At 43.0% G+C, this 15,692-nt stretch overlaps 2 protein-coding genes across 11 annotated transcripts in view; one reads left to right on the top strand and one right to left on the bottom strand.

Annotated features, from left to right (window-relative positions):
• APBB2 (amyloid beta precursor protein binding family B member 2) overlaps positions 1–10,248 on the top strand; it is a 353,214-nt gene extending 342,966 nt beyond the window's left edge. For all 10 annotated transcript variants that reach the window (XM_078068550.1, XM_078068548.1, XM_078068549.1 and 7 more), the window contains 3 exons: positions 209–324; positions 2,008–2,187; positions 6,390–10,248. In XM_078068550.1, the coding sequence (XP_077924676.1) occupies positions 209–324; positions 2,008–2,187; positions 6,390–6,557 (464 nt within the window). In that variant the 3' untranslated portion in view covers positions 6,558–10,248. The remainder of the gene's footprint in view (positions 1–208; positions 325–2,007; positions 2,188–6,389) is intronic.
• Positions 10,249–12,043: 1,795 nt separating this feature from the next.
• The window catches only part of NSUN7 (NOP2/Sun RNA methyltransferase family member 7), a 61,543-nt gene continuing 57,894 nt past the window's right edge, over positions 12,044–15,692 (bottom strand). The window contains exons 11-12 of the mRNA XM_036076937.2: positions 14,855–14,978; positions 12,044–13,838 (exon numbers count right to left, since the gene is read on the bottom strand). Coding sequence (XP_035932830.2) covers positions 13,209–13,838; positions 14,855–14,978 — 754 coding nt within the window. The 3' untranslated portion in view covers positions 12,044–13,208. The remainder of the gene's footprint in view (positions 13,839–14,854; positions 14,979–15,692) is intronic.

Below are 15,692 nucleotides of genomic sequence, written 5' to 3'. Positions count from 1 at the left end.
CCAGGGGTTCTCATGACCCTTCTTTCTGTTGAAAAAGCTGGCATTTTTTTTTTTCTTTTAAGCAATGAAATGCTCAAAATGTCTTATGGGGCTACAAAAAAAAGAAAAAAGGTCAGTTTAGGTGTAGCTGCTACGGGGTGATTTGGGCCCACGCTGGAGAGTGATAAATGGCTTTCGGACCTTGTTCAGCGATCTGTTCCATCCGCAGGAATGGATACTCTGAACAATGCCATAGAAAATCTCATGACCTCATCCAACAAGGAGGACTGGCCGTCGGTGAACATGAATGTGGCCGATGCTACTGTGACCGTCATCAGTGAAAAGGTGAGCAGGATCGGACATGGGGTTGGTCTGTGTGGGTTACGGTAATCTCCCGTGAAACACCGACACACAGCCGAGGCTTGACCTCTGGGGGGTGGGGGGCAGGGGGAGGGGTGGTTATGCTTAATTGTGAGTAAAATGCCTGCATTTTTAAAAAAACAGCTTTTTTTCCTGCCTTTGTGTCTGGATCTCTGCATCACTGTGCTTTTCTTTGAACTAAGAAGCTTCTCTCCTGGTGCTCCCAATTCTTTCTTCCTCTTGTGCCCCAGAGATGGAAATCATTTGCTAGAGGTACCTGTATGACACCGGCAGTCACTCCTTGTAGGGTTTGGTTTTCTGGCTACTCTCCAGGCTTCAGTGTGGACCGGGCTGTTTGTCTGGAGTTGGGGCGCAGGAGCTGCTTCGGTTGTGGGAGGTCCTGGGGTTTGTTCTGTCAGGAGCAGCAGGGGCCAATGGTCATTGAGAGAGGCCAGCATTAGCCTCAGACCAGATTGTCCCAATTTTATGGTTGAGGAAACTGAGGCACAAGGAGATCGAATAAGTGTCTGTGGTCACAACAGCTAGAAGCAGCAAGCTCAGGATTCGGTCCAGCAGTCTGCTCCAGACTCCTGACCACTTTTCAGTTCTCCCTCTGTGAGGCACCTGTCATGGGAAGACCCCAAGGCATTGGCCTGCTCTTGACTCTGTCCACGGGGAGCTCACTTTCGAGCCCAGTGCACCTTCGCAGAAGGAGTTAGGAGTCAGATGCTCACTGACCCTGCCTCTCAGCCTGCCAGGCTGGATCTTCTTAAGTCTTTAAACGTGTCACGCCCTTTTCTCCCTCAGCATCTGCAAGTGCTGCCCCCTCTGTCCCCTCCCCCCCCCGCCCGATCCTTACCCGGATCTCAGCCTAAACCTCCTAAACATCGTTTCTCCCAAGAAAACTTCATGGCGCCTCAGGCTCCTTTCATTTGCTATAAAAGAATTCTGTAGCACCTGAGTGAATATTTAGTAAGTCAAGAGTTAATGATCCAAAAGTCAACATTCTGGATGTGTTTACTAATTCAAAAATTGCATATGGTTGCTGGAGAGGATGTGGTGTTCATAAGAATGAAATCCGAACATTTCTTTACGCTGCATCATATGGATACCATATGGACACCAGTTTGGGGAGGGGGGGAGTGATTTGGCAGCTTTTCTACACGGTTTTAGATAGAAATACGATTCAGCGTACTATTTAGCATGGGAAGGAGAACCGGATGAAAAGACATGCCGTGGCTCATTTTCTCTTGGTGCCCTGAGGTTTCCAGCGGGTTCGCTTGGCCGAACGGGTTTTGAGCCGCCGGGTGCCCTGTATGAGCAAAGCCTACCGAGTTTGTGTGACCCCGCTGCTGCCCACCGTGGACGCCCAGGCCCGCAGTGTGGTAGCCAGAGAACAGAACACACGCAACCGCAGCGAAGTTCGGAGCGGACTAAATGTCAATGAGACACCCGCATAGCAGGGATGGCCTCTCCAGACACATTTAGAAACTCGCCTTTCTAGAAAAATACGAGTGCTTGCTAAATCCAGGCGAGCTATATATTTTTAATGCCAGTGTCTCCCTGCTCCGCTCCGGGCTTGATTCTGCGGTTTAAGATATGAGCCCGTTTAGTAGGACTGTTGCCCGGCTTCACAGAGAGTGGGCTGCTCAACAGCGTGTCTTGCAGAATGAAGAGGAAGTCTTGGTGGAGTGCCGCGTGCGATTCCTGTCCTTCATGGGCGTCGGGAAGGATGTCCATACGTTTGCCTTCATCATGGACACCGGGAACCAGCGCTTCGAGTGCCATGTTTTCTGGTGCGAGCCTAACGCGGGTAACGTGTCGGAGGCGGTGCAGGCCGCCTGCATGGTGAGTGGTCCCTGCGGGGCGCTGCCGCGGCTCCGCGCCTCTGCTCTCGTGCTGTGTGCAGGAAATCAGTGCGGAGCTCCTCGTTTGAAGGAAAACAGGTCTCCTCTCTAAAGGGACGCTCTGCTGGGTCGCGCCCCCAGTCCTGCGGACACGATCCGTCGTGGCGAGCAGTTGGCCATCTCAGCGGCCAAGGGCGCCGACAGGAAGCCAGGCCGATGGAGCCGCATTCTGTAGGGACTCCGGTACCCCTGACAGCAGGGATCGTCAAATCTGCAGATTGGAGGAGTCTTAATTCTCGATCGCTGATTAACTTCAGTATACAGTCAGGAAATGTTGGGCATGTAGGAGTTGGTGCTCTTTAGAACCAGCTCAGGACTTAAAAAATGCAGTGTGTTGAATGATTTTTATTTCAGATAGTTGGTTTCAGCACGTCGGTCTTATATATTTAATTTGTATCTGTGAACTTAGTCCTTACAACGACTGTTTGTAGGGTGGTTGTTAGTTCTGTTTTATTTATGAGGAAACAGAGGCTCAGAGGAAAGGCGATAAGAGACAAAGCCTGGGTTCAACCCCGAGTTTTTCAGGTGACACAGCCATGCTCTTTGTACCACATATAGGATTTCAAACAAAAATACCTCATCCTTCATTCTGCAAATATCCTTTGAGCACCTATGATGCTGGGCACTGAAAAAGTTCTATTTTTTTTTTAAGATGTTATTTATTTATTTGACAGAGAGAGAGACAGCGAGGGAGGGAACACAAGCAGGGGGAGTGGGAGAGGGAGAAGCAGGCTTCCCGCGGAGCAGGGAGCCCGATGTGGGGCTCGATCCCAGGACTCTGGGATCATGACCTGAGCCGAAGGCAGATGCTTAATGACTGAGCCACCGAGGCGCCCCAAAAAAGTTCTAGAAAAACTGAGGGAACAGTATGAATGTAGGCATCAAGACCTGGGGTGGGTGGTAATTCTTAGCAGCAGCAGGTTGGATAGCTGGAACTGAGAAAAGGAGGTGACGTCATGCCAGCGTGTTTATCTTCAGCAAACATTGTTAAGCAGGAGCGATGAATTGATACTGGGTTTTAAAAGCATACTCCCCCAAAAAGAGAAACCAAAGGAGGGGATGGGTTGAAAGGACAATGGCCAGGAAGCCATTATATTGGTCCACACCTGGGTTCCGGAGGGTCTAAACCAGGAGTGTGGCAGTGGAGTAAGCAGGAGCAGATGACTTGGGACGTGGTAGAGAATCGCCTGGCTGGGGATGAGCAATACTGAATTTGAAGCACCGGTTCTTCATTTAATTCAACCCACCGTTTATGGGCTGGACTCTGGGAAGTTCGAGTGAGATCCGATCCTTGCATTACAGGGCTTAGCTACAGGGGGAGACACTGAGCCAGTTGTGGTGTAAAAGGTGCTGTAAGTAAAAGTATAAGACCACACTGGACTGAGAGGTGGCCAGGAGGAAAAAGACGCAGAGACCCTGGAAGTCAACCAAGGTCTGACAGGGAAGGGGTAGTTCAAAGCACAACAGTAAGGGGGCTTGCTTCTTGTTTTATGGGGTGGGGGGGGAACTCACACATTTTTTAGACTGAGGGAAATGAGCTAGCAAAGCTGGCTTGAAATGGGGGTCATAGGGGCGCCTGGGTGGCTTAAGCATCTGCCTTTGGCTCAGGTCGTGATCCCAGGGTCCTGCGATCGGGCCCGCGTCAGGCTCCCTGCTCAGCAGGGGGTCTGCTTCTCCCTCTCTCTCAAATAAATAAAATCTTAAAAAAAAAAAAAAGAAAAGAAATGGGGGTCACATATACAGTTGGGGCAAGGTCTTGGTGGTAGATTAAGAGCCTAAGGCTGGGGTTTAGCCTCCTCACTGGGTCACGGTGACTTCGAGACTAGCCAGACGCTAGGGGTCCAGGAGAAGCAGGTGGTGTTGAGGGAGGCGGTGGGAGTTCCCTGTTGTTCACACGTGGTAAACACGCAGTTGCCGGGTGAAGAATGAAGCAGAGGATGAGCTGGGCTCTAGATGGCCAAGGCGGGGCACAGGGAAGGGAGCCAGCTGACTTAAAGGACACCTTTGAGTGGAGAGGGGAGGAGGGAGGAGGGAAGGCAAGAGCCGGTGCCGGGCGCTCATGGGCTGGCGTCCTTCTGCCCACAGGCCTTTGTCAAGTGCCATGGAGCCAGGAGGCTAGTAACTCAGATCTGCCCACAAGAGAAGGGGGGGGGGCTGGGGCTGACAGAGCTGGTAGAGGGGTCCAGGTGAACCCCCGAACCCAGCACGGGAGACTGAGACGGGATGAAGACAATGAAAGCATCCAGTCAAGCAAAAATGGAGGATGACTATTTAGGTATTTCATGAAATTGAAAAAGGATCGTAACAGATGGTTTTAGTCGTAAAATGAATGGCTTTCAGCCTTAATTGTACATTTTAAATGCTGGTGACAATTAAATAATTAGCTTTATCACTGGTTACAGTTTGTTTTCTGATTCCCAGACTCATTTTCTAAGAAACAATTTTTACTCATTTGCTTACGATTTTAATTGTAATAGGGCGGCCAGCTGAAGCAGCTCGGCCAATCCAGTATAAAGGCGCACTGATCACATCACACTCTTTACACTCAGATCCCAGCATTTCTGACTCAGTGGCTTTCCTCTGGAGTCCGATCTGCATGAATCTGTCTGAACTATCTGCGCATGAATTTATACCATCTGAAATACCTGTGGTGTTGACACACTCTTTTGAATCTACTTAATTTTTAGGCATCTTTTACAGTTGTGTGGTATAGGCCCAGCTGAAGATATTTTGGTGAAATTTAGGAGAGAGGGAGCCTTCATGAAATTCATCAGGTGCAGTTTTGACTCATACTAGACACACCTCCCAGGAGAGATTCCTAGTCCAGTGCACCATGATGCGACAGCTGCCCATTTACAGATCTGTGCTTTGGAAGTGTGTGGTTTGGGTTGTGGTGCAGACCTAGCAAGGTACCTTACACAGAGGAAACGAGAAATCCTTTCTTGGATGACTGGGTCGAAAGGGGCTAGTTCTGTAATCTCTGGGCTTTGTGACTCAAGAATCCTACCTGTAGTTCATGCTTCCCATGGGGAAGCATCAGCCTGTTTCACACTGTACTGAAGAACCTATTGATGTTTAAGTAGAGTTTAAAAAAATCAGCCATGGAATCAATTATTTTAAAGTGCTTGGATTAAGAAAAAACGTATTTGGTAAATTTTAACCTTCATATCTAATTTTGAAGAATTACTTATCTTTTCATTAATATAAAAGCGGGTGGACTGTGTTACATTTCTGAAGGAGAGAAACTGTCTGTGGTGCCAACAGTGCTAATGGACATTTAAAACCCATTAGGATTTAGGGGCTTCTGGCTGGCTCGGTCGGCAGAGCGTGCAACTCTTGATCTTGGGGTCGTGAATTTGAGATTACTTAAAATTTTTAAATCCATTAGGATTTAGACTTGCAGATAAAATGTATCCTGAAATCTGTACACATCCTTCTGTTTTATTAAAGCAAGAAACAGGAAAGGGAACGAACATTTCTGAACGCCTTAACTGTTGCTAGGCCAGTTTTCGGCATTCTGCAAGGATTCCTTAATCGTAACGCCCTCTGTAAAGGTCCCAGCTTTGTGCCATTTTACATGGAAGCGACTGAGGGTGAGAGATTGAGTACCTTGCTTGGGTCGTACAGTTCACGTAAGTGATAGAGCCCAGATTCAGACCGTGCCCTTTCCACCGTGTTGTCTCCCAGGTAGCCATGAGCACTCACCTCATGTACAGAGTTGTACCTGTCTCCCACAAAACTCGAATATTGTCTCTCCCGATCCTTTTCCTTTTCATTAGCTCTTTGACTTTTAGGTATATTAATGACAGCCTATCCATATAGAGAACAAGTAGAGGGTGGAGAAGGATGGCAAAAGCCACCACACCTTTGTTGAGCCGAATGATCTTTTTTTTCCCTGAGATCGAGACCTGAGCTGAGATCAAGAGTCGGATGCTTAACCGACTGAGCCACCCATGTGCCCCAAGCCTAATGATCTTTTAAGAACATTTCAAATACCCACATTAAGAAATAAACTCTTGGGTTTATGTTTAGGAGCTAGGTCATTACATTTTGGAAGTAAATGTATTGGTGAATTAAAATGAAATTAAACAAGAAGTGATGACACGTCATTAACGACCATAAAACACTTCTGCTTCATTTCAGTTACGATACCAGAAGTGCTTGGTAGCCAGGCCGCCTTCCCAGAAAGTTCGACCACCTCCTCCGCCAGCAGACTCAGTGACCAGACGGGTCACAACCAATGTAAAACGGGGGGTCTTATCCCTCATTGACACTTTGAAACAGAAACGCCCCGTCTCAGAGACACCGTAGCTGCGTATGTTAAAGGATTCTGGAATATGCACCTGAAGGTTGAATAGCTACGCTAAAGAAGATGAACTGATACCTGGCCTTCCATTCAGTTGCTGATGCTTTGTCTTCAGAGAATTAATCCTTAACCAAACAGTGTTAGACAAGCATGTTCTCTTGTCTTGCCACCATCCTGTGATATGAGAAGAAGCATGACTCATTTTTTTTGCTATCAGTCAGATACATCCTGAGCAGTGGAAGGTCTTTTTCTTACTGTAAATATGGTGACCATTACTTGACTTCACGCACACGGAGAAGAATGTGGCCACAGCCCTGCTCGTGAACTAAAGCTGAGTCCTTGGGGCGAACGGCGCCGGAGCTGGTCTCACTGTCCTCTGGACTGGGTCTGTCGCAAGTGCTTGGCCCCGTGTCCAACCTCGGAGTAGCCACCGCGTACCAGACACCATTGAATTGCTGTAAAAATAGGATGAGGAGTTTTTGTTTCAGTCCTTCACGACATCAAACCTTTTGGTTGATAACACTGGCTGTCGGCGTCAGAACAGAAACCAGCCGGCGGCTTTCCTTGCCGAGCTCTTGGACGCACGGACGCCATTTCAGGTCTACAGCTGCTTGTGGGATGTTGGGGGGAGAGGTGAAACTTCAGAATTGAAAAGCAAACCAAATTTGAGCAATTAAAATGGAGCAAAAAAAATAGCCTATCTAGATGGCTTTCAAACCGATTATTTAAAAAAAAAAAATGAAAGAAAATCATAATGCATTTCGGGTGGGACGTATTTCAAACTTCTGCCTTATGTTGTACAATACAGCTAGAGAATTATAGTTCACTACGGCCATTCTCTACACAAACAACATTAAAATGAAATATTTCTCCTACGCCTTTCATCCTTAGTTTGATAAGTAGCCAATATGCAATTTGGAGTTGAGGAAATGTCATTTATATTTTGGGTCTCCTCCACCACATTATTATGTTGGTCTTCCTAGTGAAACGTTCTGCTAGGATTCCGTATCCAGCTCAATCTTACCCTCATGCTTTTTGCCCAGAAAGCTGTCTGTCCATCATGTATTGTCCATGGCAACAAATTACATTAAATTGAACCTTTCTGAAGTTATGTATTTAATATTAGAATTTGTTGGACTTTACTAGATATATTTTTAAATTTCTATTTTTTTCAAGATTTAAAAATTTCATATCAGAGCAAAATATACATAGCAACACTGGACTGCTTAACAAGTTTCCCAAAAATAGCATTTTCCTGCTTCTCTTTTCTCACCTATAAAGATACACAGATTTAGACTCTTGTTGACATTATCTTAAAAGGAAGTTGCTAAGGAGACCAATCTAAATATTAGTCTTATTTACTTTTTAATGTCAAAATTAACATTTTAAGACATCCAGTTATAAAAAGTAACACTTTATCTACTGCGATGTATTTGTTAAAACGGCTTCCACATTCTTACCCCATTTGAGCCTTATGAGGTAGAGAAAGGTACTAAACACATTTGAGAAATAAAAATATGTATAAAGTACCAAGAGGCTCAATCATGTAGCCTAAGATCTCTCAGAAGTTTGCGAGAGAACCAGGATGAGAACCCACGCTTCCCAGCTCTGTTGTAAGTCATGCTACTTCCACATCAGTGAGGAAGGGTCTCTCCACAGTTAACTCTGGGCATATCCGGTTAGTGTCAAGAAATCTTAGAATTCCCTGTAAGAGGAGGGGAATACATCCAAGTTCCTCACACAGCAGTCTTAATCATCAAACCATTGCCCTCTCTCAGTCCAGGCCTCTTTCCCTGCAGCGTGCCTCAAACGTGTTGTAGAGGACAGGATCTTACACGCCGTGCAGCCTGTTCAACTCCCGAGATTTTCCAGAGGTGGTGGTACCGGTGGTAGAGAGAGTCCTAACTCCTGGTACTTAGCCACCGGAGAACATAACGGAGTAGGTGGCCTCCTGCCCCTGTTCCCTCAGAATTCTGGAACTGTTTGCTAGCACTCTAGTGTTACGACAAAAAAGATGCCACCCTAGAAATGAATTCTACTTCTCACCAGCCTATATACTATTCTATCTGAAATAACCAGTGCCATCATAAGAAATTATTGCGTTAAGAAAATCCTTAGTTTGCCCTTTGAAAAGCTGTTCAAAATTCAATCACAATGATCTTTCATCTCGATCTCCACAGTGAAAGGTTTTAGTGATAAAAATTCTGAGTAAGTCACCCACTTTTATATCAGAAATCTCTACCAGAACCCACTGTTGAATTTTTAAGGCATACCTTTGTTTGTTTTCAGGATCAAGAATACTGAGCTAGCTTTAAGTAGCAAACTGATTGATATATGCAATTATAGGATGTGTTAAGATGAATAATAGCCTTTACATACTGAAAACTTTACTGCAGATATTGTTTTGAAAACAGCTTTGCATCCTAAATGCAGTTAATTTTTTGTAAGATTCATTACGTTAAACAGAGCGTTCAGACACTTTCTGCCATGGCCAAAAAGTACGTGTGACGGTCTGTGTGCACTTCTCTGGGAGAGGGCGTGGTGTCTCAGCTGACGCTGTGGTGACACTCGGGTTATCTATGCATCTTCTTTAGACCTGCGACGCGGTAAACGGGCGGCCGTGTCCGCTCTGCCTCGTTCGTCTTACCATTGTTTTAATTAACCTGTTAAATACGGCTTGAAATATTTTTATTTTATTTATTCTATTTTTACTGAAATATACTGCATTATTGTGTTAATGTATTATCTTTACTGGATAGTATCTCACAGTGTATCCAGGCCTAAGCAATCTCAGTGAACTATACATCACCTAAAAGGTGGTTTTGTAATGATTTGTAGTCACATTTTTATTGGAATATGTAGAAGAAATGGCAAAATGCTCAAAGGTCCTTTTATTTTTTAAAAGCAGCTAGACAGACACAGACTTGCCACCTCATCTATGTGCTCCTTGGCCGCATCAAGGGGAACAGCCAACAGGCCTCTGGCAAAAACTTTACTTTGCAAACCAGAAGCACTGCTCGGTGCTTTGTTTTTATATCCGTCACAGCACATGTGATCTCCCCTCAAAGACACATGTCCACAAGCCCTTTGTTTCCACCTGGATATAAGATCACCCATAGCCACTTAGGACCATTGTTTTCTGTTTGTGTCTGTCTGGTTGCATGAAGGGACATTAGACCCATTTCCATTAAAGTAAGTTCTTCGTGATAAACTGTTGGCACTGCTACTTTTTTAAAAATCCAGTCTGATTTTATGATGGAGATTTGTAAGACCATTCTACACAAGGTCACTTACTAGAAAGCCCGAAATCTTTCCTCCTTTTCTTGTATGACACACTCATTTCATAAGCATCACAACACAAATTCAAGATTTCACAAACAACGGGAAAAACCTATCCCTAACTGATGCTAGCACAATTTAACTAGTAAAACCATTAGCTCTCTAGTTTGCCAGGCTTCCTTAACCTAATACACAGCTGACATGTGTGTTACACAGCCAGGAAAATGAAGTTTAATTTATTTCAGCTTCAGAGAAAAGATTCGGCTCACACTTTATCAGTGAGAGCACTCCCTGCCATCCAAAGCAGCTTGTTTATCCTGAAAGAACGTTTGCTTTTGCTTTCTGCCCCGTTTGCTGTTGACCACTTTTACACATTTTAATGTAATATGTTGTGAGAATAAACTTAGCTGCATAAAATGTCTGGCTCATTGATCTGACATCTCAATCCTACAGACCCAGGAATGGAAATGCAAGTGTAGTGTCTCCACGCTAGTCGTTTTATTTTCAAATGATTCTTACCTCAAATTAAAGATCATTTTAGTAATGAAAGATTCTGCTTGGATTGTTATTGCAGATTTCCACCTGGTAAGAACTAGAAAGTAACTTTAAATTTTGAGTAATTTATCACACTGCCCTTATTTGTCGATCAGGAATGACAGCCGGCGTCCTTAGTCACCAACTCGAGACTTGTGGAAGCCGTCTTCCTCATATCAAGATAGTCTAGCTTTCATTCTTTTTAAGAACCTGACGTCAAAGAACGAAGAATAGGGGCACCTGGGTGGCTCAGTCGGTTAAGCATCTGCCTTCGGCTCAGATCCTGATCCCAGGATCCTGGGATCAAGTCCTGCATCGGGCTCCTTGCTCCGTGGGGACCCTGCTTCCCCCTCTGCCTCTGCCACTCCCCCTGCTTGTGCTCTCTCTCTCTCTCTCTTTCTCTGTCAAATAAATAAATGAAATCTTAAAAAAAAAGAAAAGAAAAAGCTGTTAGAGGCACTAAATCCAAAATCAAAGGTAACCAGAAAAGCAGTTAGATCTGGGCTAGGGCTAGTTTAACTGTCAGACATATGAAGATAAGTGGAATTTAGAGTATGTACCCATTTTTTTTTTTTTCGGTTCATCTTGAAACACCCCCCCCCCCCCCCCGCCCAGTTTCTTCCTAACTCTATTCAAAGGCAGTTACTCTGAGGGAACAAAATTTCATTTTGGTTTCAGGTATTATATTAGTGGTAATTTCAGATAAAATTTGCTATTGGAGAATCTACCAGTAAATTCATTATTTTAGATTTTTGCAGCACTTTTCTCTAAGAAGTTCAAGAACGGAAAATGTGAGTGTAATCCATATTCTCCTTCACTAGAATTCTCACGTTTTTATCCAAAGTCTTTTTCCTTTTTTACTCTACAAAAGTACTTAAATAATTGATCACGTCCTTAGAAGACTGTCAAAGAAGAACACTTCAGGCTTAATGAATCATTCAGAATCCCCATATATTTCTAAAGAGAAAAAGAGTGACAAGATGCATGCGATGAGATACTGAAAATAAGGGGCTTAAGTTGTGATACGACATGAATCACAAGCTTATCAGAAAAATATCCTGAACTATTCCTCTACAATGAGAGTTTGTATAACATCACAGAAAATAAATATCTCAAACCTGCTACTTTTGGACAATGGAATACTTTTCAGCCTGGGGCAGGGGAAGAGGGCAGGAGGAATTAGCGATTCCAGGGATAAAATACCAGCTCTTTACCCAACAAAGTTCAATTCAGCTGCACCAGCTAGCCCTCTAGAGGCCTGGAGTGCCCAGAGCCAGACAATAGTACGAGGAAAGACCTAATTTATGAAACAAAGAGGTCTGTCGTTTTTGATTTTTGAAATCAGTAAATTAAGTTGGGCACTTAAAACATTTCTGTACTTTCTGAGAGTCATAATTGAGAATTCTTTGGGGATTTAAAATAGAAGTTCACGTATAAAAAGGCCTGTTTCCTTCGCTGACACATTCTGATAAATAAATTGTCAGCGAAAATATTTATTACTACTAAAATGAAATTCACCATTTTGTTTATCCTCACTTCAAGTGAGAAAATAACGACTAGAATATTAGAGCTAAAATAGACCTAAAAATTCATCTTGAAGAGAATAATATTCTACTGAAATCATGCCACCTGAATTGAACATTTAGGAATTTACATAACACTGTTCAACACAACTGGATTCTGAAAATAGAACTTTATATTCAAACTTTGTGTCTATGAACATTTTTTAAACAAAGGTTTCATAGTTGTAACTCATTTGATTTAATGTCAAACAATTTCTGTTTCCATGATGAAAAAAGAATCAATAGACCCAGAAATGATAATCATACCAATTCTTGGTAGGCAATTGATAATACATCCAAGATGAATTGACTTTTAATATAATTAACATAGTGCTACAATATATTTTAATTGTACATCAGAAATGATTTCCCAAAGTTTGATTACCGTGTGCCATTCGGAATGACTTGTAGATTTTACCATTTCACCTGATCTTGGAACAGAATCAGACATTTTTATGGATTTCTTCAGTAATCGGTGTCACTTGTATTCAGCAGGTTTGCCTCTTCCTCAGAGTTAGTACTATTTAGATGGCAATCCGTGTACACTTTTTTCCAACCGTATTTGGCACGGTCAGCAGGGATAGTGGACTATGTCCATCTGCTCAGGATCCTGGAAGCTTTTCCCATGAGAAACTGTTTTCGCTCTGGTACTAACGTGCAGCTGAACTACCCAAACCTGGAACTTCGGAACCTTCTGTTCTTCCTACTCGGACTCAATCTCAATCACATTACAAAAACTCATGCCATCCCACGTTTAAAGAATATTTTGATTTTTTAAGAAAAAAAATCGACCTCCATAGTAATTGAAAATGTCAAACCACAAGTGAATAGATCCGGAAAAGCAAGCTCAAGTCGGCATGAGAGGCCGGCAGCTTTTCCCTATCTGCGCTTTCTAATAAACCCGCCTCAAGTCTGTTATAAGGCAGACAGTGTTTCCCTTCAGGAAAAATTGTTCCAGCTTCCTCTTAAAACAGTGTCCTGAGTCCCGACTGGAAGTTAGCAAGAGGGAGGCAAGTTCTAACAGCTGATCCTGAGTCTACAGCTGGACATCGTAGAACAGATCAGCACTGAGCTGTTGCAGTGCAGGACTTCGGCCTTGTTGAATCGCCTACATTATTGTTTCTCACTTGTCTTAATTCTCTTGAAGGTTCTATCACATTTAGAAGATACTAAGTGACCAAAAGGGTGAGTATCTTGTGTAGGGTAATCTAACCTTCAGAGAGGTATCAGACTTTGACAAAAAGTCAACTGCCCTCGACGTCTGTAAAAACCACAACACAGTCAAAGCCATGGTCGAGGACGTCTGAGTGGGGAGGAAGGTAAGTTCTCTTTAGGCTTTTCCCCTCTTCTGGTTATTGATGGTGAGGGAAAGTAACCGGTCTTGGGTCCAAGCCAATGATAGTAAAAATGTTGAGTTGGTCTCTGAGATTTGATCCTGTGGGGACTTGAAGATGGCAACATCACTGGAGGCAAAACAATCTCTATGGGTTTCAGTGCGATCACTCTGTCTTCTGGGCGAGGTCTTACGAAGTTTGTCTGCCGTTCATATGGTCTGGGGTGAGCTGTGTTCTTCATAAATGTAGGCACTAAGGGATTGGCGGCGGGCTTGCCGGGTTTTCTGACCGGCGAGGAAGAAGCTGCTGAAGTGGCATTTTTCTGTGCCAGAGATGTTTTTGTTGTCAATGTCTCTGACCGATTAGCATGTGCATTCGTTTCTCGATTCAGGAACTCAGCAATTTTCGTTTGGATGCTGTTACTGTCACTAGTAGGAGCTTTCGGCAATGATATTTTTGATTTTTTCTTCTTCTTCTCCCGCTTTGAAGATTTACCCAACTCAATTCCATCCAGTAGACCCTTAGCGGCAGCCCGGGTCAGAACGTCTCTCACAGACACTGTCTCAGATGGGTCCCGCTACAATTAAAAGAAGCAGTTACTCAGTGTCAGAGTTAACTATTGCTGTGCATATTACAAATGTTCTCAGCTTCAGGAAAAACAAATGAGTACCTTTATTACTATAAAAGAAATGGTTTTTAGGCCTTAGTCCCGAATATATCCCATAAAACTCAGCAAATGACTGTCTTTTTGTACTTAAACTTCCCCATTTGTAAATCTGATAGAAAAAAAATATTCTAGGCCTTATTTCTTCCATGTGAGCTTAGATGAACTACATGTTGGCAAAGTGCTTGGAAAGTGGGGGTGGAGAGCAGGCAAGGGAGGAATGCTCAGGAGGAATAGGAAGATAAAAATAGGGATTTGGGGGCGCCTGGGGGGCTCAGTCGGAAGAGTGAGCAACTCTTGATCTCAGGGTCGTGGGTTCGAGCTCTATGTTGGATGTAGAGGTTACTAAAAAAAATAAGTACCCTTAAAAAAAAATAGGGATTTTTGTGCCACACAGTAGTAACTCTTTCTCCTGTCTTTTAGCTATTTTTTTTTATTATGTTCAGTTAGCCAGAATATAGTACATTGTAAGTTTTTGATGTAGTGTTCAACGACTCATTAGTTGTGTATAACACCCGGTGCTCATCACAACACGTGCCGTCCTTAATACCCATCACCTGGTTACTCCATCCCTCCACCCCCCCTCCCTTCTGTAACCCTCAGTTTGTTTCCAGAGTCCAGAGTCTCTCATAGTTTGTCTCCCTATCTGATTTCTTCCCATTCGGTATTCCCTCCCTTCCCCTGTGGTCCTCCACGCTATTCCTTATGTTCCACATATGAGTGAAACCATATGATAATTGTCTTTCTCTGCTTGACTTATTTCACTTAGCACAATCCCTTCCAGTCCCATCCATGTCGATGCAAATGGTGGGTATTCATAAATAAGCACACCATTACAAAATGTTCACAAAGTACCTAGGTTCCTCTTTATGAGGTTTGTTCTTTCTTAATTCCAAAGTATGACATGGATTGGAATTTTTCCCCCTTACCTCCCTTGTTAGAACAGAAAGAAAACAACCATTGGTAATTCCAGATGGTTCCATTCTGAAAAATTTATCAGTAGACAGATGTATTTCCTTTAAGGAGCACAGTGGAAGGACAGGAGGACTAAGCCTGCAATAGAAATGAGCAAACAGGAAATGGTTAGAATGGCTTGTCTGCCAATCAAGAAAGACAGTAAATTGCAACAATTTTTCTTCTGTTTTCTAATCATTTAAACAAAAATTCTAAATAAGAATAAAATGCCAAAGTAGAACAATATTGTAAATTAAAAGCTCTAATATTTCATGTTAGCTCATAATTTATTTTGCTTCCCAAGGTTTGCATCTTTAAGCAACTATGCCAAGAATATCAACCTTGCCACAAATTAAAAACTCTTTTCCAAGTCACTAATATATTAACAGAAAGACTTCCATTATCAAAACAGGTAAATATGTATAGTAATCACAAAGATAAAATAGAAAAAATCCTTCACTTTCACATGTTGTCAAAATACAAAAAGTATGACTTCCTTCTTTTGATTACCTTTTGCACAATTACAATATAAAAATGGCCTATCGTTTTAACTACATTATTCCTCCCAACTGCTTTTTGAGTATTAGTGAATGTGTTACACAGTGCTCAAGAAAGTGCACAACAAAGATTTTGTGCCAGAAACATAAAAAGCTCTAATCACTATTATGTGGAAAATAACATTTTGGTTTTTATATTTACTATTTAATTTCTCATTCAATAGTAAGTGGTTCATTCATAAATAAATAATTCTTATATTCCCATGCTTTTGCAATTAAAATATATCTAATAAAGGAATAAACATTTTTCCATATA

This window comes from Halichoerus grypus, chromosome 3 (genome assembly GCF_964656455.1).
Source record: "Halichoerus grypus chromosome 3, mHalGry1.hap1.1, whole genome shotgun sequence".
In the NCBI taxonomy this organism is placed as follows: domain Eukaryota; kingdom Metazoa; phylum Chordata; class Mammalia; order Carnivora; family Phocidae; genus Halichoerus; species Halichoerus grypus.
Note: the sequence above shows the minus strand (reverse complement) of the source record. Positions and strands in the feature narration are given on the sequence as shown.